A 27,196-nucleotide genomic window follows, 5' to 3' on the forward strand; every position below is an offset into this window, starting at 1 on the left:
TTGGGGAAACTCACTCATTGAGTCTCGAGCAAGTTGGATAAGTGTCCTTATTGCTAAATATGGAGCGCTGCTTACTCCAAAAGTAACCGTCGTTAGGGCATAATCCTTCACGGGGCAAACAGGAGTAGGCCGGAAAAGGATTCTTTGAAAAGGAGTATCTTCTTCATGGACTCGTATTTGGCGGTACATCTTTTCGATGTCACCACTAAATACGTATTTATAAAGACGCCAATTCAATATGAGAGTCATCATATCCGATTGAAGAGTGGGACCGACGTAGAGAACGTCATTTAAAGAATTTCCAGATCCAGATTTTTTTGACGCATTAAAAACTATGCGAACTTTTGTGCTTCGACTTTCAGGTCTGATTACCGCGTGGTGGGGTAAGTAAAAAGACATATATTTACCCCGTGAATATATTTCACGAGAATCTGTGGGTTTCATATGGCCTAGTGAGAGATATTCCGACAAAACATTCTGATATGTCTCTTCCATGGCAGGTTTGGATCGGAGAGATTGTTCCATTCTAATATATTGCACGAACGCCTGCGATCTAGAAGAGCCGAGCGAAAGTTCATGTGGAAACTCAGGCTTGAACGGTAATTTAATCACATATCGCCCATCTAAATCGCGGGTTGTTGTCCTTTCGTATAATGATTCGCAATATTCGTCTTCTTTAGTTATAGAAGGACGAGATGGGACCTCTTCTAGCTCCCAAAAAAGTCTTAATTGGGTTGATATGGGGTCTTCTGTCGTTTCAGAAGCCTGTAATGAAAACGAGGATACTGTTTGTGTTTTAACGGGGCCACTTATTATCCACCCAAATATTGTTGCTTGAGCTATGAGTGAATTGCAAACTGTTTTCACTCCACACAACATAATTTTCGGTATTGCGTTGCTTCCAATCAAAAGATCGACTTGGCCTGGTTTATAGAATAATGGATCTGCCAAGTCTATATCTTTAATGCCGTCAAACGAAAATTGTGACGAAGGAAACGAGAAATTGGGTAAAAGCCGTGTGATTTTGGGAACAACAATAGCATTTACTTCTATTGTTCGATTGTGGGTTTCGGAGTACAATTTCATCGTACAGACAGAATTCGAGTTACCAATTATACTTCCTCCCATTCCACGAATTTGGAAGTTCTTGGACTCAGTGGGTAACCGAAGCTTCTGTTGTAGCCTTCGGGACACAAAAGTTTTTTCCGATCCCTGATCAATAAAAGCACGGGCTGAAAATGTTTCCCCCAAATGGGAAATTTTCACAATAGCTGTTGGGAGCAATGTGTTTTCGGAAGAAGCTGATGGGTCTGCAATGAAGTGGGATGCAATTTGAGTTTGTGTGACACATGCGGGAATTTCTTCTGGTTGTGGAGGAGCAATAGTGGTATTGCTGACAGTTGTGGGATTGGCAACTGTATAATGCAAAAGTGTATGATGATCCTTCTTACACTGAGCGCAAACGAATTTGCTTTTACACTCTTTTCGGAGATGAGTGTATGAGAGGCAGTTTAAGCAAATTTTGTTTGAAAATGCAAATTCATTTCGAGCTCTAGGCTCAAGGGCTTTAAATTGAGGGCAATGTTTTAAAGCATGATTCATTTTACAAAATTTGCAGGGAAATTGTTGGTTTCCCTCTGTAGTAAAAGTGTGAGTTTCCAAATTCTTTCTTTTGGCGTTAGGTTTACCACCTTGAATGCAATTCAATCGTTCCACAACCTCATATCGATTGGTGAGAAATGTGTCCATTTCGGACCATTTTGGTAACTCTCTATGAGACTTTAGGGATTGTTCCCATAGAGCTAGTGTGTCATGAGGTAGTTTTGTTGAGCAAACATAAACTAAGATTGAATCCCAATCGTTAGTCGGAATACCTTGAGCCTTGAGAGCGGCTAGGCAGTCATTAATGGTAATTTGTATCTCTTGGATTGATTCGCTGCTTTCCGTGAGAACAGGCTCGAGATTGAGGAGTATTTTTAACTGATTGTCAACCAGTATGCGTTTATTTTCATACCGGGATTTGAGAGCCTCCCAGGCTAATGAAAAATTTTCCCCACATAGTTTGTATTTCTTTACTATGGTGGCGGCCTGACCTTTAACTTTAAGGCGAAGGTGGTACAATTTTTGAACCGCGGACAACTTGGGATGTTCACCATACACGGCGGTGAACATGTCCCTGAATGCGGGCCACTCCTCATAGCCTCCGTAAAATATCTCCGTATCGCACGGGGGAACTTTGATACAAGAGAATGATTTATCTTGTGCGTGGGATTCTTCGAAATTGTGATTCGAACTGAAATTTGTGGGTGCTATTAAAGCTTTCTGAGCGTCAAGTATCTCAGATTTGCACTTATGAAACTGCTTTGTACAATTTGCATATTTTTCCCTCGCAGACTCTAACAACCGTCTTTTCTCGGTGTCCTCATTCTTGAGGTTTGCGAGATCGGTTGTACACAATCTCCGGTATGATTTTTGTACTGTGCTCCAACGATCGTGAAGATCCTGAAGAGTGACTTCCAAGAGGGTGTCCGTCAGAACACCACTCTTTTCAAAATCAGCACAAAACGTGACAAGGTCATCCGAATCAAAAATGAAATCTTCCATGGCAAAATGAATGTACTATTAGTAAAGAGTGGACTGTATCGGATATATTTCGACCGAGATTTGTCGATATTACAGAAAAAGTAAAATTAAATACTCTTTTCTGCTTAAAAATGCTTAATTTTCAACCGCAAAAAGATCACTTTCAGAAGGAAAATATTTTATCACTATATTAATTTATTCAGTTTTCATACGTAATCCAAAATCAGGAATTGGTAACAATTAAATTTCCGCACTTGACCAATTTCTTATTGATATTTCAAACGATCTTTATGAATTGATTTACCCTTCTAATACCAATGGAAAGGATAATTCTTTTTGACAAAAATTCCAGAAATGTATATTCAAAACTTTTTGTGTGTTTGTTTTCTTTTTTTTCACTGTGCTTAAATCTGCGAAAACAGACCTATTGTGAGAATTTTGTTTTCTTCTTATAATTTGAAAGAGCGCCTGGCCGTACAAACACACATACAGAATATACTCTACACTTTTTAATTGCAAAGGGAGTGATCACAAGAGAATGGGTGAAACTGTCATCGATATTTAAGAGAATAAGGAGAGACTCTTTTTTATATTTATATATATCGTAAATAAAGAGATGTTGAGATAAATGTTTCAAGACTTAAAAAGAGTTGATGAATATCGTGTGACTTAATACCATTCGATATTTCGTTATCGAAAAGATAATATTTATTAAAAGTTCATGGAATGAGAAATGAATATGATAAAATCAAATTTTATGAACTTACAGGTTTCGATTTTATATTGGGAAATCGATGGTTCAATATTGATTAGTTATTCCGCTGGAAGATGAAGTTATCCAATTTTTATATGTTATATTTGTCTATTCCTTATGTTCACTTTCTTTCATTTTGGATTATTTCATATGAAATGGAATTTTATGTAAACACGTGGAATTTCGTATTTCTTTTGTTTTATTTTGGTTTCACTTGTACTTAAAGAAAAGCCGCAATCGTCATGCTAACACATATTTTTTTTTCTTTTCAAGAAAGGTAGAATGTAAAAACCGTTATACACGAAGCCTTTTCATTGGGGTTTCTCAGCCCGAAATGAATAATTCTTTCAAATGTACAGTTAATACCTTATATTTCATAAAATTTTCGATGATTCGTTTTCCAAAAATATACAATTAGGAAAATATAATTTTTTCTGAAAACTCGCGTAATTTGGGACTATGCACCCGCGAAAGTCTTTATTGATCGATTTTAATCAGAATTTCCCAAATATATAACTAATTACGAATTCTTTATAATTAGCACAATTTATTGCAGCCTTTTCGTTTCTTTTCACAAAATTTTACGTCTTTCGTATCCAAAATACCGATTTTTCGTATTTATTTTTTGAAGACCACGCGGTTTAATGGAAGTGGGAGAAAGACTGATACGTCAATTAAGCCAAACTGGGAGTGTAAGCTTAAGAAACAGAGACGTTCGCTAATAATGTCCAGTGATGATTATTTTAGAATACTACAGGTAGCTGTCCAAAGACGCACGAAGGACCATGTTTAATGATTTAACTACCATTAGAAATCAATTTCCATAAATACTTAAATTATCAAATTGAGTTGCGGGACATGCAACTTTAAAGGACTTCTAGAGAAAAGCTCCTTTTGATTTACCTTTTATTTAGGAATATTATTTTACCTATTCGCTGGATACAAACAAGAGAATCGTTTGTGGGAAAAAAAGAGAATTGGAGTCAGAGTTTTTTGGAGTCAATCTTACATTTTATTTCCGCTTATGATCTGCAATCGTTGATGGTTACGATGGTAAAGAAGACTGATTTCTATTCATTAGGCAGTTCTTTACCTCGGTTTTAAGGTATAAAAAGAGAAAGATATATGAATACAAATTTGTTTTAAAGAATTCATGGTTGTTTTTAAAAGTAATAAATTGATAATAACGTACTAATAATAGTTAATTTCAGCTGTTAGATTTGAATTCATTTTAGACAAATATATAAAAATAAAATAAAAGGAGAAGCTATGTTAAACAGTCATGTCATCATTTCCTGAAGTTAAATGAGGTCAAGAATATTGTCAATTATTTTTGGTTGTTTGTGTCAAAGATTTAGGCCCAGTATATATGCTACTTAAAGATGAAAAATATGTGACAGATGTCATGGACATTCGTAAGGCTCTACATATCACACAAACACGCACACACACACATATTTCTTTGATTGATTCACAATAATAAAACAGGAAACATATTTGGCTGTAAACACATACACTCACAAAATGACAGTGGTCCCCAAAGGTCATGTTCACCTCCCGATAGATCCTCCCTCCCATTAGATGGAGACAATTGCTAAGCCCAAATAAATAAATAAAGTGGAAATCTAAAGCTTTTAGCCTACTCCATCATCCACACCCATCCATAGAAGCCATCATTCAGGCTACAGCTGTCACTTCAACAGACATTAATTGTCATTTCAATGGCTGTCATATCGCATCACTTTCTTAGTCTCAGTCGCAGTTGGCCATCGACCATCAACTAACTAACCGACTATCTAACAATGGTCGAGAATCACAACATGGGGAAAAATTATGATGAAGCAAAAAACAAAAAAAAAGTACATAGACACCCACATAGAAGAGCATTGGGAGTAGATAATAATTCCGTATTATGATGACACATTAAGCCTCCTGTTTTTCGGGGGAAAAAATGTTGATTAAAGTGTATAAGAGGGATGGCAATCATCGTCATTGGTTATGGCAATGATTGGGATGGGGTTTCTGATTATGTTTGGGGGAAGTCCATCCAAGTGTTTGGCTTTTAGTTTTCCGAACGTTATGACAGTTTACTATAATGGTATATTTTGTAAGCCCTTCCTACTTACTACTTAATGACAGTTGCTATACACTGAAAAAAAAAATTGACTTAGGAATTTTTATAATTAGAACACCTGGTCAATAGAATTCATGCGGTTTGAGTTAAATAAAGTGGCCTTGATCTCACATATATGGTTGTGGGCCAACGAGATGATCGGAAGAATGTCAAGAAAACTATAGTAGGAATCGAAAGAGGTATGAACCAGGAAACAACTGAAACAGGTTGGTATTATGTCCAATTCCAAACATTACGAGCGTGTAAATAAATTTTGAATTTGGTTAGCACAGACACAAACCACTGTGGTCTATCAGACCTATGTTAATTAGTGAACAGAGCATCAAGTAGCTAACAGTATACTAACAGCTTGGCTGATAAGTCCCCGGTCTGACACATAGATGGCGTCGCTATTATTAAATGCATATTATTTTTATATAGTACCCACCTTCAAATGATTCGTGTCAAAATTTGACGTCTGTAAGTCAATTAGTTTGTGAGATAGAGCGTCTTTGGTGAAGCAAATTTTGTTATTGTGAAAAAAAATGGAAAAAAAGGAATTTCGTGTTTTGATAAAATACTGTTTTCTGAAGGGAAAAAATACGGTGGAGCAAAAACTTGGCTTGATAATGAGTTTCCGGACTCTGCCCCCAGGGAAATCAACAATAATTGATTGGTATGCAAAATTCAAGCGTGGTGAAATGAGCACGGAGGACGGTGAACACAGAGGACGCCCGGTGGTTACCGACGAAAACATCAAAAAATCCACAAAATGATTTTGAATGACCGTAAAATGAAGTTGATCGAGATAGCAGAGGCCTTAAATATATCAAAGGAACGTGTTGGTCATATCATTCATCAATATTTGGATATGCGGAAGCTCTGTGCAAAATGGGTGCCGCGCGAGCTCACATTTGACCAAAAACAACAACGTGTTAATGATTCTGAGTAATACACCCGAGTTTTTTCCATTGTTACCCGAGTGACAATGGATGAAACATGGTTCCATCACTACACTCCTGAGTCCAATCGATAGTCGACTGAGTGGACAGCGACCGGTGAACCGTCTCCGAAGCGTGGGAAGACTCAAAAGTCCGCTGGCAAAGTAATGGCCTCTGTTTTTTGGGATGCGCATGTAATAATTTTTATCGATTATCTTGAGAAGGAAACAACCATCAACAGTGACTATTATATGGTGTTATTGGAGCGTTTGAAGATCTAAATCGCGGCAAAACGGCCCCATATGAAGAAGAAAAAAGTGTTGTTCCACCAAGATAACGCACCGTGCCACAAGTCATTGAGAACGATGGCAAAAATTCATGAATTGGGCTTCGAATTGTTTCCCCACCCACCGTATTCTCCAGATCTGGCCACCAGCGACTTTTTTTGTTCTCAGACCTCAAAAGGATGCTCGAAGGGAAAAAATTTGACTGCAATGAAGAGGTGATCGCCGAAACTGAGGCCTATTTTGAGGCAAATCCGAAGGAGTACTACCGGGGACTTATCAGCCAACCTGTTATATAAAGATCTAACAGGAAAAGGATTCTTCAAACCTTTTCAGGTATAAAGGTCACCCCCAGAAATTTCTTTGCAAATTACTGTTTTCCAAAGATTACCGATCAATTGCAAAAATTATATTATGTGCGGATAGTGCTCTTCAACACCATTCACTTGGAATATAGGTCAGTGTTGAACACCTGTCCAAATTGACACAATGACCAGCACAAACGCATAACCGTACCAAAAATCTTAATTTTTTCAACAATTACGAGACATATGAGCGGTGCTATGAGCGATGGTCGGACTCCGAGAACATGAATAATCTTGTAGCTTATCACCGCTACAGCTACAGTACTCTCATGAACCCTGTTCAGATCCGATCAACGCTTACATTCCTAGGTGGTTGTTGTATATTCATAAAATGGAGGTTTGGAAAATTACTGTGATAACAACCCAGCTGCTATGAAAACCAGGAGAATACAGCAGAGACATCCTGGCTTAATTCTATGCCTGTGTTCTGGCAGGTCTGTATGTTATTCCACATTTGTCTATGGTGTCCATAGTTTACCACTGAGCTGCCAATTGCGTTATATGTCAGTCAATCAGGATTTTTTGTCAGCACCCAAAGTGCTATCGGCAAGTGACATTAGGACCTTGGCTTTGCCGCGTAGCTTCATACAAATTGGCGTGGGTAGACAACTTGAAAAGGTTGTGATCACGAGAATTTTTGGGCAATAGTCGGAATTGTTTCGCCATCGACTCTGACATTCAACTGCCTGCGTACTTATGCCGTCCATGTAGTGAATTGTGTAGTAGGTGGCGGATATCCTCAAATTCCTAGTGGTGAAATAGCTGGTAGATGTCATTACCCGGATACCGTGATCGTACAGTCGTCCGCATATGATAGAGTCTCGACGCCGTCCGGAGAAGTTGGAATCGAGGATTTTGGTTGTGGTTGAACAGCGTCGGAAATATCACCTCACGTAGGGGAAATTCCGGCATCACTCTACGGGGTCTTTACTTCTTATCCAATAATACCATATACGACTGGCGCCCGCACAGATAATTGAGAACCCATCGCTTGGTTACTGCCGGAAGTGACGTATTTTCCATTGCCTCGAACAGTCTGGTATGGTTGACCGTATCTCTAAGCCTTCAATAGGTCAAGCGCCAGGGTATAATGAGTGATTCCATTGACAAATTGGACGACGTGTATACCTAGATGATGCAGCATTAGCATAAAAATTCTGAAGAGACACAGAGCCTTTGATGTTTTGCGCTTTTGCTGACATTGGTAACTTCGGCTCTGCTAAATTGTGGTGTATCGCTGGCTCGCTGCGACAAATAACTTTTCTGTTTGCTCTATCACAATGGACTGAATAGTCTAAGTGAGCCTGAATCTTAATCGGGCTGCCACTTTAACCTATCACTCTTGGAATGCTCGACAAACTGTCGGTTAAAACATATGACATATAGCGCATCTCTTCGGATCAGTCACCGTCACGTCGCCAGAGGTTACTGCAATCCCATCAACCCTTTCACTGTGGTTACCTGTTTCAGTGACAAAGTTACATTGCCTCAGTTGCTCTAACTATGTGTTCCGCTTGTGCTCGTCGATTATCTTACTAATCTTTAAATTCAGTTCCCCGATTCTAGGATCAGCAGGATTAGTACGACGGCGTTTATCACGCTCGTCTGCCAGTCCCGCCGCTTCTACCGGGAATTTGGGCCTCACTTGGACAATTGGACCGTGAAGTGTATGAAGCGCGCGGCTGCTGCGTTGATGATGTTACCCTCTGAGCTCACTGAAGCGGTGATTCTCCGAAGCCTTCCCAATTGGCGTTTTCCATGTTTGGACTATAAACTGGAGCATAGCGACCAACCGGCAGTATATAAACGTTGTATGTCTCCATCTAGGCAGCACCATAACAGTTTGGCTGCTAAGTCCCCGGTCTAACAAAGAAAAACACATTTTTTTTTTGTCAAAATTCGTTTTTATTATTCAACATAGTTCCCTTCAAGAGCGATACAACGATTATAACGACCTTCCAATTTTTTGATACCATCCTTTTGAGGTCTGAGAACAAGAAGAAGTTGCTGGGGGCCAGATCTGGAGAATACGGTGGGTGGGGAAACAATTCGAAGCCCAATTCATGAATTTTTGCCATCGTTCTCAATGACTTGTGGCACGGTGTGTTGTCTTGGTGGAACAACACTTTTTTCTTCTTCATATGGGGCCGTTTTGCCGAGATTTCGACCTTCCAACGCTCCAATAACGCCATATAATAGTCACTGTTGATGGTTTTTCCCTTCTCAAGATAATCGATAAAAATTATTCCATGCGCATCTCAAAAAACAGAGGCCAATACTTTGCCAGCGGACTTTTGAGTCTTTCCACGCTTCGGAGACGGTTCACCAGTCGCTGTCCACTCAGCCGACAGTCGATTGGACTCAGGAGTGTAGTGATGGAGTCATGTTTCATCCATTGTCACATATCGACGGAAAAACTCGGGTGTATTACGAGTTAACAGCTGCAAACACCTCTCAGAATCATCAACACGTTGTTGTTTTTGGTCAAATGTGAGCTCGCGCGGCACCCATTTTACACAGTGCTTCCGCATATCCAAATAGTGATAAATGATATGACCAACACGTTGCTTTGATATCTTTAAGGCCTCTGCTATCTCGATCAACTTCATTTTACGGTAATTCAAAACAATTTTGTGGATTTTTTTTATGTTTTCGTCGGTAACCACCTCTTTCGGGCGTCCACTGAGTTCACCGTCCTCCGTGCTCATTTCACCACGCTTGAATTTTGCATACCAATCAATTATTGTTGATTTCCCTGGGGAAGAGTCCGGAGACTCCCTATCAAGCCAAGTTTTTGCTTCCACCGTATTTTTGCCCTTCAGAAAACAGTATTTTATCAAAACACGAAATTCCTTTTTTCCATATTTTTGCACAATAACAAAAGTTGCTTCATAAAGACGCTCTATCTCACAAACTAATTGACTTACAGACGTCAACTTTTGACACGAATCATTTGATGGTACCAACCATCAAATGATAAAAATAAATATATAAATAAAAATAATATGCATTTAATACTAGCGACGCCATCTATGTGTCAGACCGGGGACTTATCAGCCAACCTGTTACTTGACAGCTATCCCCATACATTCCTAGTATTGGTATAGCTGTATGAATGAAAGCCACCACCTCCACTTCTTGTGCGATCCTTACGTAGCACATTGTATCCATCACAATGGCGCAGGTGTCATTCACATTTGTCTCTTGGATCACAGCGATCCTGATGCTCTTCCGATTCATAATGTCTTTAATCTCACTAATCTTACCTCGGAGGCCGTTGTAATTAAGTATCAAAAACGATGTACTTTCCGCAAGTGGTACAACAACATTGGGAGTTAAATGCTGCGACAGAGAATGTTGTTGTGTGGGAGAGATCGCGTAGTCTGATGTCGTTGGCATAGCATAGCGATGATAGTTCCGGAAGTACACCCACCCCATGCACCGGTTACATCTTACCGAAACGGAACGATGGTGAAAATTATGTCAAAATTGTATTTCTATAGAAAATTTTCTCAACATTTTATTTCTATAGAAAATTTTGTCAAAATTTTATTTCTATAGAAAATTTTGTCAAAATTTTATTTCTATAGAAAATGTTGTCAAAATTTTATTTCTATAGAAAATTTTGTCAAAATTTTATTTCTATAGAAAATTTTGTCAAAATTTTATTTCTATAGAAAATTTTGTCAAAATTTTATTTCTATAGAAAATTTTGTCAAAATTTTATTTCTATAGAAAATTTTGTCAACATTTTATTTCTATAGAAAATTTTGTCAAAACTTTATTTCTAGAGGAAATTTTGTCAAAATTTTATTTCTAGAGTAAATTTTGTCAAAATTTTATTTCTAGAGGAAATTTTGTCAAAACTTTATTTCTAGAGGAAATTTTGTCAAAATTTTATTTCTAGAGGAAATTTTGTCAAAACTTTATTTCTAGAGGAAATTTGTTAAGTACCTCTTAGTTGGAGAATCTGGCTTCGATAGACTGAACGGTAACATGGTCTGGGGTTTCTCTCTATCCCGGCTCAGACCAAAAGCAAACGCTGAACGCTCCCCGGGATGCAAATCCGATGCAGGTGAGTTGGATCCATCGGGTCAATCGGCCGCCTTGGGAGAGTGATTATACTTCACGCCAATAGTTTTTGCAAACTCGAATATCAGGCAGCCATCCGTTATTACAGATATCAGGTGCGATATCTGAAGTCTTGAAAACATTAAAGGGTGATACGGTCAAAATTTGGTCAAGGGAAAACGCGTGTAAATCGGTGAAATCGTTTATTTAAAAAATCAAATTAAATTTCCTTTTCAAGTTCAATTAGTATAAAATTCAGGAAAAATATTCAGTTAGGCTTTCGCTTTTCCAAATCCGAGTTGCCGGGCCTCACGCTTGACACCTGCCGTCAGATTTTGTACAGCCACCTTGTCCACCTTCTTCGCCGCAGAAAGCCAGTTTGTCTTGAACTGCTGCTCGTCCTTAGCAGTTTTTTTGGTCTTCTTTAGGTTCCGCTTGACAATAGCCCAGTATTTCTCAATTGGGCGGAGCTCTGGCGTGTTGGGAGGGTTCTTGTCCTTGGGAACCACCTGCACGTTGTTGGCGGCGTACCACTCCATGGCCTTTTGACCGTAATGGCAAGATACCAAATCCGGCCAAAACAGTACGGAACAACCGTGTTTCTTCAGGAAAGGCAGCAGACGTTTATTCAAACACTCTTTCACGTAAAATTCTTGGTTGACAGTCCCGGAAGCTATGAAATTGCTGCTTTTCAAGCCACAGGTACAGATGGCTTGCCAAACCAGATATTTCTTTGCGAACTTTGACAGTTTTATGTGCTTGAAAATATGTGCTACCTTTCCCCTTCCTTTTGCCGTATAAAACACCTGTCCTGGAAGCTGCATGTAGTCGGCTTTGACGTAGGTTTCGTCGTCCATTACCACGCAGTCAAACTTCGTCAGCATCGTCGTGTACAGCCTCCGGGATCGCGCTTTGGCCGTCGTATTTTGTTTATCATCGCGATTTGGAGTCACTACCTTCTTGTAAGTCGATAGTCCGGCTCGATGCACGGTTGTAGACGATACACCCAGCTTATTTGCGGCATCTCGGAGAGAGATGTTAGGGTTTCGCTTGAAACTACTGGCAACTCTCTTTGTCGTCTCAGCGGCTTCCGGTTTTCGATTTCCCCCCGATCCAGACTTCCTGGCTGTCGACAAACGTTCCCCAAACACTTTAATTACATTTGTAACGGTTGATTTGGCAACTTTTAGCGATTTTGCCAGCTTTGCGTGCGAGTAGCTCGGATTTTCGCGATGCTCGAGCAAAATTTTGATACGCTGCTCTTCTTCTTGCTTGGACGGCATTTTGACAACTGAAGAGTGAATTCCAAAATCAAAATAGGAGCAACATTCTACACACACACACCTTCAAAATGAGGGGTGTTCAGGTTTTTTAAATGCAAAATTGAAAGAAATACGTCAAGTTTATATTGACCAAATTTTGACCGTATCTCCTTTTAGCATATCGGTTTAAATTAGCTTGGTGTCGTAGCAACCCTCGCAATTCGCCATCACACAATAAGGGCTTGCAGGTAGTCAGAGGCATACCAACAGATTTCAGGTCCCCCCCTAACTCATCCGCATTGAGGTTCCCTAGTATAATTCTGTAGCCAGCCACTAATATTAGGTGATTATTGTACTACTCAGCTATCTCATTGAGAGATTTGCGGCAGTCTGAGGAATAGCGAGTTTAAAGATTTTATTGCAGGTTGTCGGACTAAGGATAGACATTTGTTTGAACATTACTGCTCAGCCACTTTGCCAGTATAACATAGTGTGTCAGCATTCCTTTTAGACAAATTAGTGAAAAATATTTCCAATACTTTACAGAACTTCTTCAAATTTGCCACAAGGTATTTTTTTTAGTATTGTAAGTAGTAGGATTTTTTTAAGATACCACAACCATTTAACCTTTTTTTTAATGTTAGGTTTTTATTTGAGTTGTCTACTGAGGATTTTTTATACTATATTTCTAAAGTTAGACATTTCCTCGGCCACTCTTTTCGTTTTTTTTATACACTTCCAAAACCTATTTGCCTGAATTCATATCTCCTTATAACTCATCCTTAAAATGTTCTTCTTTTCTTCTTTTTATCATTCTTTTCAGGTATTATCAATGTACAAATGCGTTTAATTTGTAGCAGTATTACAGAGTCTTCAACATCGTTTAGTGAGGTAAGTACTTGAACATAAATTTTTATATTCAACTTAAAGGATGATGACATTGAACATTTGTTCATACTTTGGTATTTGAAAAGTTTGTCTTGTATCTAAAAAAAACACAAAATATATGTTGTAAGGACATGACTTGATTTTTAAATCCTTATGTGAAGATAAAAAAGAAAACTTTGTTATGCATAACCTACAGATAGGTTTGAAATGTGTGGTCTGGGTACATTTATTTAAGCCTCACTATTTTAATGGCTAACGAGAGATACTAACTCTTTGCTATAATATTTTATGTGTGTGTGTGTGGTTTTTTAAGTGTAGTGAAATTTAAATTTTATTATCTTAATTGGAAACATTAACTTTTGTGACCATTAAGACATGTGATCAGTGTTGCCATATACTTTTTTCTAAAAAATAGTGAAACTATTGCCGAAATCGCCAAAACCGCTGTTGCTTTTTATATTTCGGGATTAGAGAACCAAAAAAAAAACAAATATTTATCATTGAAAGCCGCTTTACTGTTTTTCAAAATATTCCCCATTAGGATCTATATACTTTTGAATGCGTTTGAACCAATTATCGAAGCACTTGCGCTACTCCGATTGAGGTATTTCCAAGACATGCATTCTGAACGCAACTCCCGCTTCTTCGGGCGTCGAAAGTTGTTGACCTCTCAAAAAATAGTGCTCCTATGTCAAAAGGGTCTGAGTACGTATAACCTCAAAAAAGTCAAGTTTTACGATAGTGCTGTCCGTTGGCAAATTGCAACACTAGGGTTGCCCAATCCCGGCATATATACGTTTTTGCGTACTCTATTGACGAAAAATATCGCTTGATAAACGCAGGAGTTTGTCTAGTGCATCCAAAAAGAGGAAAGGCTGAATATCTGCATGACAGAAAAATTTAGGCTTTCGCCTACGCTATTACCGAACAAGTATATACAGCAGTAAGTTCGGCCGGGCCGAATCTTAAATACCCACCACCATGAACCAAATATTAGGGTTTCCTTTGAAATTTCAGGAGGGCTTGAGGACTTGAGGACACTTCTCGAAGATAAATTTAAAGATTTCAACTATGAGGACTATATCAGATTCTGGATTTATAAGAACCATTTTTGTTTGAGTTTTAGAGGAATCATTAACATCTCTTGTAAGTGTGCAAGAAAATTATAAAATAACGTCTTGATTTGAAATCTTAAATCTGTAGAAGTAAAATCTGGAAATTTTACATTGAGTTTCAAGCAATTTTCATGATCAGTGCGCCTTCTACACCCTCAAGAAGTGAAGTCGGTCTATATGGAGGCATTACCAAATGGACCGATAAAAACTTAATCCGATGCAAGTTTTTGTGAGCCTAAAATACCAGAATATTTACAATTTCAGGCAAATCAGATAAAAACTACGGTTTCTAGAAGCCCAAGAAGTAAAATCGGGAAATCGGTCTATATGGGGGATATACCAAAATATGGGCCGATACTCACCATTTTCGGCACACCTCTTTATGGTCCTAAAATACCTCTAGATTTCCAATTTCAGACAAATTGGATAAAAACTACGGTTTCTATAAACCCAAGACCCAAATCGGGAGGTCGTTTTATATGGGGACCATACCAAAACATGAACCGATACTAACAATTTTTGGCACACGTATTTGTGGTCCTACAATACCTCTAGATTCCCAATTTCAGGTAAATTGAATAAATACTGCGGTTTCTATAAGCCCAAGAAGTAAAATCGGGAGATCGGTCTATATGGGGGCTATACCAAAATATGGACCGATACACACAATTTTTAGCACACGTATTTGTGGTCCTATAATACCTCTAGATTTACAATTTCAGGTAAATTGAATAAAAACTGCTGGTTCTATAAGCCCAAGAAGTAAAATCGGGAGATCGGTCTATAAGGGGGCTATACCAAAATATGGACCGATACTCACAGTTTTCGGCACACGTATTTGTGGTCCTACAATACCTCTAGATTTCCAATTTCAGGTAAATTGAATAAAAACTTCGGATTCTAGAAGCCCAAGAAGTAAACTCGGGAAATCGGTCTATATGGGGGCTATACCAAAATATGGACCGATACTCACCATTTTCGGCACACCTCTTTATGGCCCTAAAATACCTCTAGGTTTCCAATTTCAGACAAATTTGATAAAAACTACGGTTCCTATAAGCCCAAGACCCCAAATCGGGAGGTCGTTTTATATGGGGACCATACCAAAACATGGACCGATACCCACAATTTTTGGCACACGTATTTGTGGTCCTACAATACCTCTTGATTTCCAATTTCAGGTAAATTGAATAAAAACTGCGGTTTCTATAAGCCCAAGAAGTAAAATCGGGAGATCGGTCTATATGGGGGCTATACCAAAACATGGACCGATACTCACCATTTTTGGCACACCTCTTTACGGGCATAAAATACCTCTAGATTTCAAATTGCATGCAAATTGGATAAAAACTACTATTTCTATAAGCCCAAGACCCCAAATCGGGAGGTCGGTTTATATGGGGACTATATCAAAACCTGGACCGATATAGCCCATCTTCGAACTTGACCTGCCTGCAGACAAAAGACGAGTTTGTGCAAAATTTCAGCACGATTGCTTCATTATTGAAGACCGTAGCGTGATTACAACAGACAGACAGACAGACAGACAGACGGACAGACGGACATCGTTATATCGTCTTAGAATTTCTCCCTGATCAAGAATATATATACTTTATATAGTCGGAAATCGATATTTCGATGCGTTACAAACGGAATGACAAACTTATTATACCCCCGTCACCATTCTATGGTGGTGGGTATAAAAATATCGTTTGATAAACGTTTAAGCAAGTCTAGTGCATCCAAAAAGTCGATATTTTTTCTAAAATGTTGGTCCTGACAAAGGTATGTGTAGGTAAGTCTACAAATAGTTACGAATCGATATGGACTTTTGCACGGTACATAGGGAGCCAGAATGGAAATATGAGGGTCGATTATATGGGAGCTATATACAAATATGAACTTGATATGGACCAATTTTTGTGTGATTGGGGATCGATTTATCTGAGGGCTATATATAACTGTAGACCGATATGGACCTAGTTAGGCATGGTTGTTAAGGCCCATATACTAGCACAATGTACCAAATTTCAACTGACTCGGATGAAATTTTCTCCTCCAAGAGGCTCCAAAACCAAATCACGGGATCGGGACTGATATGGACCACTTTTGGCATGGTTGTTAAATATCATATACCACCACCACGTACCAAATTTCAACCAGATCGCATGAATTTTGCTACTCCAAAAGGCTCCGGAGGTCAAACCTGGGGATCGGTTTATATGGGGGATATATATAATTATGGACTGATATGAACCAATTCCTGCATGGTTGTTGGATACCATATACTAACATCACGTTCAAAATTTCAATCGAAACGGACAAATTTTGCTCTTCCAAGGCGCTCCGGGGGTCAAATCTGGGGATCGGTTTCATAATTATATATATATATATATAATTATGGACCGATTTCGACCAATTCTGGCATGGGTGTTTGAGGCCATATATTAACACCACGTACCAAATAACTGAATCAGATGAATTTTGTTTTCCATGAGGCTCCGGAGGTCAAATCTGGTGATCGGTTTATATGGGGGCTATATATAATTATGAACCGATGGGGACCAATTTTTGCGTGGTCATTAGAGACCATATACTAACACTATATACCAAATTTCAGCCAGATCGGATGAAATTTTCTTCTCTTAGAGGCTCCGCAAGCCAAATCTGGGGATCGGTTTATATGGGGGCTATATATAATTATGGACCGATGTGGACCAATTTTTGCATGGTTGTTAAAAAACCATATACTAACACCACGTACCAAATATCAACAGAATCAGATGAATTTTGTTTTCCATGAGGCTCCGGAGGTCAAATCTGGTGATCGGTTTATATGGGGGCTATATATAATTATGAACCGATGTGGACCAATTTTTGCATGGTCATTAGAGACCATATACTAACACCATGTACCAAATTTCAGCCCGATCGGATGAAATTTTCTTCTCTTAGAGGCTACGCAAGCCAAATCTGGGGATCGGTTTATATGGGGGCTATATATAATTATGGACCGATGTGGACCAATTTTTGCATGGTTGTTAAAAAACCATATACTAACACCATGTACAAAATTTCAGCCGGATCGGATGAAATTTGCTTCTCTTAGGGGCTCCGAAAGCCAAATCGGGGGATCGGTTTATATGGGGGCTATATATAATTATGGACTGATGTGGACCAATTTTTGCATGGTCATTAGAGACCATATACTAACACCATGTACCAAATTTCAGCCCGATCGGATGAAATTTTCTTCTCTTAGAGGCTACGCAAGCCAAATCTGGGGATCGGTTTATATGGGGGCTATATATAATTATGGACCGATGTGGACCAATTTTTGCATGGTTGTTAAAAAACCATATACTAACACCATGTACCAAATTTCAGCCGGATCGGATGAAATTTGCTTCTCTTAGGGACTCCGAAAGCCAAATCGGGGGATCGGTTTATATGGGGGCTATATATAATTATGGACCGATGTGGACCAATTTTTGCATGGTTTTTAGAGACCATATACTAACACCCTGTACCAAATTTCAGCCGGATCGGATGAAATTTGTTTCTCTTAGAGGGTCTGCAAGCCAAATTAGGGGGTCCGTTTATATGGGGGCTATACGTAAAAGTCGACCGATATGGCCCATTTGCAATACCATCCGACCTACATCAATAACAACTACTTGTGCCAAGTTTCAAGTCGATATCTTGTTTCGTTCGGAAGTTAGCGTGATTTCAACAGACGGACGGACGGGCGGACGGACGGACATGCTCAGATCGACTCAGAATTTCACCACGACCCAGAATATATATACTTTATGGGGTCGTAGAGCAATATTTCGATGTGTTACAAACGGAATGACTTAATATACCCCCATCCTATGGTGGAGGGTATAAAAAAATGTCGTTAATACTGAAACTAAAATTTAGATATCATAATCTTTATCATTTCTCACATAAAATTAAAAAGGAATATATTCCCAGCAAAAACTCTCATTACCCGGTAATTTTGTAGGTAAGCCTATTTAAAAATTAATAACCTCTTATTAATTGGCATCGCTTCGGATTACATTTACATACGCATGTCCTAGAAGGAAAGTACTTCTCCCCAGGCATACTTTCGGCCATAAAATAAGTAGTGCATTTAAAGCATATAATCACCTAATATCTAATGACTTATTCGTAGATACACCAAAGTTTGCAAAATAGCCACATTGTCTCAGCCAACCAAATCTCGAAAATATTGATTTCTATCGCCGATTACAATGGATCAAAATAAGGCGAGTGATGTTGTAATAGGAGAACTACTTGAATAGAAACGAATATTGTATAAATAAACAAAAAATCTAATAAATAATCTAAATAAGATTACACGCAAATTAATTTCACACTTAAAATAGAAATAAATGTAGGTTGTTTAAGGGAGTTGGATTCGTGAATTACGTTATAATATATCCAATAGCCAATTCACATTAGGTTCGAATCTACTAAAAGTGAATTTTAAGTCTCTTTTTTATAAGGCAAATGGCATTTGAAATTTAGTTTAAGCGCATTTTGAAAGTGTAATGTGAATGAGGTATAAGAAAGCATTTATTTAAAACATAATATGACAATGTCATTAAACACAATTATTATGAAATATTTCTTAACGGAAAAATTCTCAGAATTACCGCAATGTAATGCAACGTGTAATGACAGCTTTACTCCTGGTAATGTCAATTGTAATGAGATGTGGTTACCTAGTTTTTGCTGGGTTTCTAAATTACGCCTTAGCATAATGTCTGACGTTCGTATCAATATAAAAAAATAATCAACGTAAATGTGTATATGTTTTTGCCTATTAGTAAAAAGCGTTTTCATGTATTCTACCCTTGGCATATCATATAAAGTTTAGAGTTAAATTGAGTGAAAAATATTTTTATTAACTTATACAAATGATCACATAAAGATATAGTTTGCTTTATTTGCATAAGAAAAGGTTAAATGAAGCCATTAGTTATGAAAATATTTCTATCAACAGCATTGTAAATAAGACTTTATAAATGTATTTAATTGGAAAGGCATTCATTTAAATGAAAACAAAAAAATCTTTCTGTTTATTTTTCATAATTGTAGCTTGCTATTCAATAACAAAAATTCCATTTTTTTCATAGATATATTTCTGCTCAATATCAATTAGCTTTTCTTTAGTTTGGATTAATAATTATTATGATTTTATTACACAGAAAAAAGTCAGATATTAAACTAATGCCAAATTTAACTTATGTGTATTAAAAAAAAAAAAAATAAATCAAATATCAGTAAATTATCGTTAGATACAATTTAGTTTAATTTGCGCACCGATAAATTTTTTTTTTGTCTTCAATCATTATGATCATGAAATTAATTAAGTTGTTCCTCCTATGACAAGCCCAAGTAAAATTTATTGGAGATGATCCAAGATCACAACTTGAATAACCCGGCCCGCTTCGCTGCGCCTTCCTGATTTTTTTTTTAACTGAGAGATTATTTGGTAAAAAAATATCTCATTTTTAGGGAAGAACTATATCCTTCACAGAATATTTCAAAGGATAAGATAATAAAAAAAATCCAAAGGATTTGTAGTTATTTGCAAAATTCACATAATTGCAATGATGACTGATTTTTTTAGGTTAAGGAAGAAAATAAAGCCCACGTACGATACATGGTTCCCGGTGAACACAACATTTTTCTTTCATCTTTTATTCTTGAATTGGTGTTACCCATAACATTTTTAGTTGTTCAGCAGAATTGACGCTTATGGTTAAGAGGGATTTCACTAATGGAAATGTTTCACGTATAGTGTATTTAAATTTCTGCGAATAATAATATAATCAATTCAATAATCAAAATTTCATCAATTTATCAACCAAAAAATAAACCGGATATCTCTTTTAAAGAGTAGGTCCTTTACTGAAACAACAAATTAAGTACAACTTTTTCTTCCTCCTGTGTGGAATCCAAATAAAATCATAACATTTTTTTAGAATGTGGGTTACAGGAACGATGCCTTTCCGAATATCTACCGGGAAATGAAGCACCATCTATGTTGTCTGTCAATAAACGGAAAGGAGCGCCCCATCCCAGGCAAATATCAAAAAATTTAATATTTAGTTCCCTTAAAGGACCATCCTCTACCTTCCCAGTACATTTCAAGAATATCAGAAAACTTTAAATTGTCGCAGAAAATAGAACAAAGATGATGTGTACATCCTCCACCAGATATCGAAAAATCACGTACCCCATTTCATTTACTCACCTTCTCCCAAGTTCCCTGTAAATTTCAAATAAAACAAAATATTTTGGATTTTGCTCTATTATTTAACATTAAATAAGGAAGCTTTTAGTAAAACACACCTTAAGACAACAAAAATGAATAAAATAAAAAGAAAACTTAGTTGAACCTGTTCAAGAGCCTTTGCAGGATTTACTGAATTTTACCGTATACATTTTTCTTGATTAGTTTTCTTGCTTTTGTGTCGTTAACATTGAATATTTAATCAGCATACAAAAAAATTGGGGCATTAGAGGGTTAAAAAAAGGACATCCACTTCCCCGATCAAATATTGAAAAAAAGTTAAGGGGTTTTGTTCAGAGAACTTTCCAATCTTTTCTGTAATTTAAAAAAAAAGTCAGAGAACTTTTCTTTAGGTTTTAAAATGTCGAAAAAAGGGGATATTTGTCCAGACGCCACCTTAACCCTTCCTGAAAATTTCCAGCAAATCGGAGAACTTTGGCCCAATTTTCAAAATGTCGGGCAAGGAGAAGGGAGACCTCCCCCATCCAAACATTAAAAATGAGGTACCCCATATTAACGTCATAGCCCCTAACCTTTAAATTTCAAGTAAATCGGAGAAGTTTTGTTATTGGTGGTTTCTTTCTCAATCATTATTATTGCTTAAAATTAAATTAAATTTTTTTACTGTACTTTGAAAAAGTTCGGGAAAAGGTCTCCCTCTCCGACCAAATATCGAAAACTAATGTAGCGGATTTTTGTCTAGATGCCAACCCCAGCCCTGAAAATTTCAATCAAATCGATGAACTTAAGTTCAATTTTCAAAAAGTCGGGCAAGGGGGAGGTCCTACTCCCCAACCAGATATCAAAAAATGGGGTACCCTATTTTTTACGACATGGTCACCATCTACGTTCTCTGAAAATGTCAACTAAGTCATTGGGGGCTTTAAAAGTCGGACAAGGGCAGGCTCCCCTCCACGTCCAAATATCAGAATATAATGTACCCCATATTTATTCCATAACCTCCCCCAAGTCCTCAGTAAATTTCAAGTGAATAGGAAAAATCACTGCACTTACACTAGTTTACAAAAAAAAATTTCATGTACTCTTTATGAGAGGCAACTTTTCTTATGTATTTTGATCTGCTGAACTCGAAAAAGTTGAATAAGAAAAGTCGACTCTCATCAAGTGTAAATTTTCAGTGTAAACTAGTGTTATAAAATAAGTCGGACTAAGGGCAGGTCCCCTCCTTGACAAAATATCAAATAATAAAGTAGCGGATCTTTGCCTGTACTGAAAAAAATATTGACCTAATATGGAAGATTATGCAGCATAAATTTTAGGACTCAAAATTTACGCAATGCTAAGGACAAAATTCTTTAAAATAATGACATTTTAATTAAAAGAAAGTTTATAATCCTTGCTTCAAAAAAATCTTTCGTTCAATTCAGAACACAAATCTTGAAATTTTGCGTCCCTCTGTTGAAGTTGTAGATCTTTGAAGTAAGGCAAATGTTCCTTAAAATAGCGAAAAACATTTTTAATTTAAAGAAATCGCTTTTAACTCAACTGACATATTGAATTTTTAAATTTAAGATAAAAATGCTTCAAATATATGCTAAGACTTATTTTAAGGATTTGCATCTTTGGTTTAAAGTTTTTTTAGCATTAAGAAAACAGTTTTTACTTTGAAGTACTTGGCATAATTTGTATTTTGAAACTGGAATTTGTTTGTACATTAACCCAGATATGCCGACCGTACTACATGTAGTACACCTGTTATGTTCAGGTTTCTGCGTTTACAGTGCTTTACATTTTCTAATCTACTTGTTGGTGTGCTATAGATTATAACGGCCCGTCGGCATATCTGGGTTAATACTTTATTAATATATCGCAAACAGAGTATAAAAATTCGATGAAAGAGATCTGTATCCAATTCTAATTTCATCGATCCTAGATTTAAAGCCAGGGATGTCCCTAAAAATGTCTTTATTTTAAAGAAGCCGCATCTTTGGCTCGGAATCTATACCAAAATCCTTAAAGGAAGGTCAAAATCTTTGGATCCAAGTAAACTTTTTTTTTTTAGTGTAGAGACCACCCCTAATCTTCCCTGAAAATTTCAAGGAAATCGGAGAACTTTGGTCCAATTTTCAAAAAGTCGCGCAATGGAGAGGTCCCCTTCCTGAACCAGATCTCAAAAACTGAGGTACCCTATTTTCACCATAAGAGCACCCTTTACGTTCTCTGAAAATTTCAAGTAAATCGATTCAGCCGTTTCCGAGCTTACCCGGAACATACAAACAAAGAAACAAATAAATAGAATAAGATTTTCATATTTAAATACTTAAATGTTTACGCAACATATGCCACTATATGAAAGAATATTGACATACACATATACACAGATACTCACACTTTAGTTAAAACTTCTGGTTTTGTCATATCCTTATCTTATCACTCCACTCCTTTGTGGGTTTAACTAAAATTTAAAATTCTCAATATGTAGATAGATCTCTTGGGTGGCGTAAAACGATAGAAAGTCTCTTTGCCATCTAGGCGTCTGCAGTTGACATTTGGCCGTAATCAAAAGCTGTTAAGTTCATCGAGTTCTTATCACCACTCAGTGAATAGGCAAATCAATAGTTTTTTTTTGTCTTTGTTTCTAAATTGAACGTCAGACGCCAATTCCCTTGAGTTTAGAATATAAGGGTAGGCATAATGTTGTTCACATATTGCGAATTATCATTTTAAAGGCTTTAGGACAGAAAAATTTAAGAGCAGATTTGACAATTTTCGTTGCGAAAATTACGAATTTTTTAATAGGAAAGATAGGGATTGCTTCTTTTAATAAGTTAGCCCATTTGTACACACAAAAAAGTTTTTTTCTGGTTCAATCACGAAATTAATTGATCCAATTAACTTTTTAATTATAATGTCTTCAATCACAGAAATGATAGTATCAATTAAAAAATTTATTGAAGGTCAATTAAAAAATTTATTGATTCAATTAAAAAATTAATTGATACTATTACATTTTGTGATTGATTTTTGTTTCAATTAAAAAAATTTGTTGAAGCAATTAAATTTTTAATTGAATATTTTTTAAAACTCAATTAAAATTTTAATTGGAAACATTTTCGTGATTTTTTTTTTTCTGTGTATGATTTTCGTCCAAATAATTATTCTTCATTTTGTGAAATATGGATCCAATCATTATATTTCAAATATTCCTATAGTGTTTAGGTTTGAGAGTATAAGTTATCTATCTTCTGTCCGATCGCTATAGCCACCATATCGTACATCAAAATTGTTTAACCAAATTTTGTCCCTAATGTAACAAGTGAAATGCCTAAATGGGGACTTCGTCAGTGCACTCAGAGAAGGAATATGATCTCCTCAAACATGTTTGAAGAGCCAAATGTTATTTTTAAATGGTGACCATGTAACATTTTTATCGCAACCATGTTTTTTTCTCGGAAATTATGTATCTGTTTTCGGAAAACATGTTATGTTTGGCGAGAAAACAACATTTTTGCGATAAACATGTTACATGGTCACCATGCAAAAATAACATTTTGCTCTTGTATTTAGACAAAAAAGGTATGTGTAGGTAAGTCTACAAATAATTACGAATCGATATGGACTTTTGCACGGTACGAAGGGAGCCATAATGGAAATATGGGGGTCGCTTATATGGGGGCTATATACAATTATGAACTTGATATGGACCAATTTTTGTGTGATGGGAGATCGATTTATCTGAGGGCTATATATAACTATAGACCGATATGGACCTAGTTAGGCATGGTTGTTAACGGCCATATACTAGCACAATGTACCAAATTTCAACTGACTCGTATGAAATTTGCTCCTCCAAGAGGCTCCAAAACCAAATCGATCGGGATCGGGACTGATATGGACCATTTTTGGCATGGTTGTTAAATATCATATACTACCACCACGTACCAAATTTCAACCAGATCGGATGAATTTTACTTCTCCAAAAGGCTCCGGAGGTCAAACCTGGGGATCGATTTATATGGGGGTTATATATAATTATGGATTGATATGAACCAATTCCTGCATGGTTGTTGGATACCATATACTAACATCACATACCAAATTTCAATCGAATCGGACAAATTTTGCTCTTCCAAGGGCTCCGGAGGTCAAATCTGGGGATCGGTTTATATGGGGCCTATATATATATATATATGTTAATTATGGACCGATTTCGACCAATTCTGGCATGGGTGTTTGAGGCCATATATTAACACCAAGTACCAAATATCAACTGAATCAGATGAATTTTGGTCTTCCAAGAGGCTCCGGAGGTCAAATCTGGGGGTCGGTTTATATGGGGCCTATATATAATTATTGACCGATTTAGACCAATTTTTGCATGAGTGTTTGAGGCCATATATTAACACCACGTACCAAATATCAACTGAATCAGATGAATTTTGGTCTTCCAAGAGGCTCCGGAGGTCAAATCTGTTGATCGGTTTATATGGGGACTATATATATATAATTATGGACCGATGTGGACCAATTTTTGCATGGTTGCTAAAGACCCTATACTAACATCATGTACTAAATTTCAGCCGGATCGGATGAAATTTGCTTCTCTTAGAGGCTCCGAAAGCCAAATCGGGGGATCGGTTTATATGGGCGCTATATATAATTATTGACCGATGTGGACCAATTTTTGCATAGATATTAGAGACCATATACTGACACCATGTACCAAATTTCAGCCGGATCGGAAGAAATTTTCTTCTCGTAGAGGCTCCGCAAGCCAAATCTGGGGATCGGTTTATATGGGGGCTATATATAATTATGGACCGATGTGGACCAATTTTTGCATGGTTGTTAGAGACCATATACTAATACCATGTACCAAATTTCAGCCGGATCGGATGAAATTTGCTTCTCTTAGAGAGTCTGCAAGCCAAATTTGGGGGTCCGTTTATATGGTGGCTATACGTAAAAGTGGACCGATATGGCCCATTTGCAATACCATCCGACCTACATCAATAACAACTACTTGTGCCAAGTTTCGATAGCTTGTTTCGTTCGGAAGTTAGCGTGATTTCAACAGACGGACGGATGGACGGACATGCTCAGATCGACTCAGAATTTCACCACGACCCAGAATATATACTTTATGGGGTCTTAGAGCAATATTTCGATGTGTTACAAACGGAATGACAAAGTTAATATACCCCCAAAAAGAATTTTTTTGTTATTTTTTTGCGTTTCATTTGTACTGGTTGTTTTGACTGAGACAAATTCAAATTCGGTTAATTGGTCTCTTGACGCCAAGTGCCGAAGTCGATTCTTCGGTCGAGCTCTAACATAGGGGGTTTCAAGTTCTATCCAGCAAAGAAGTCATGAAAATCGGTCATAATTGCAGATTTGGCAGCTAACACACAATTTCATTCCTCCGAGGTAACCAATTTTCAACATCTACAGGTCAGCCCTTGGACCCATTAGGGACCCAAAAACCTGCAAATTTGGAGGGAAACACCTCAACTTTCATACAAAGATATCTTTATCCATACAAAAAATGGATAATTATTTCCAAAATAGCGATATGCGGTGGCGCTCACCATTCATAGTTACGCTACGTTACAATTCGCATCATCTTTGAAGAAGTACGGTCAGATGATGCCACCAGTCCATAAACTTCTCCAAATTGTCATCTGGATGCATTCGTAGCTTTTGCAATGCTTCTGACTGAGCTTCACTCCAAAATTGACAATTCTGTGTATTTACGTACCCATTGCGCCAAAAATGAGCTTCACCACTGAACACAATTTTTCGATAAAAAAGTGGATCTTTTTTCCTTCTTCATTTGTAGACGATTCTTGGTTAACCCATCCGTTGTCATGCACGGTTATATGCATCCTTTACAAACTGATCCTCAACCAACACGAGTATACTTGTCCTACTTTGATGTTGAAGTGACTCAAATGAAAACAAAATACGTGGAATTACTTTATCCCATTATCTGCTGCGACACAGTAATCGACAATAGTGAATTTAGTAATGAGTCTCGCTTTATTCCATTTTCATTATTTAGCACGGAAAAAACACTTAAAATATAAATGAAAATGGGAATGGCTTCATATGCTTGACAGCGAAAGGTTTAAATTATACACCAAACTGAAGATGCTTGACAGTGAAACAAATTACGAAATGTGCATCAGCTGTTTAAACCAGTGTTACCAAAAAGATAATAAAAGATAAAAAAATCGCACTTTGCAATAAAAAAAATATTTTATATAATTTTACCTATTTGATCATAAATGTTTAAATTTTATTAAATTGTGCTTCATTTAATTGTATTAAAAAAAAAACAACAAAACAATTTTTAATTAAATTAGTAATTCCACATCTAATTTAGTTTAATTAAATCGGTCTACCCGACATCTGCTTGGTTACTTGAATTTCAATCAAGTATTTCCCTAAATTTAAAATTAAAATTCTCAACTACATATTTTGTGTACGAATGCTGCTTGTACAACAATAACATATATATGTATGTACATGTGTACGTGTACGTGTACA

The 27,196-nt window shown here is 37.0% G+C and overlaps 1 protein-coding gene across 1 annotated transcript in view; it reads left to right on the plus strand.

Moving 5' to 3' along the window:
• Window positions 1–27,196, plus strand: part of Lerp (lysosomal enzyme receptor protein) — a 393,366-nt gene that overhangs the window by 234,056 nt on the left and 132,114 nt on the right. Inside the window, exon 14 of the mRNA XM_075292902.1 lies at window positions 13,197–13,264. Coding sequence (XP_075149017.1) covers window positions 13,197–13,264 — 68 coding nt within the window. The remainder of the gene's footprint in view (window positions 1–13,196; window positions 13,265–27,196) is intronic.

Source organism: Haematobia irritans, chromosome 1 (assembly GCF_050003625.1).
Source record: "Haematobia irritans isolate KBUSLIRL chromosome 1, ASM5000362v1, whole genome shotgun sequence".
Classification (NCBI taxonomy): Eukaryota; Metazoa; Arthropoda; class Insecta; order Diptera; family Muscidae; genus Haematobia; species Haematobia irritans.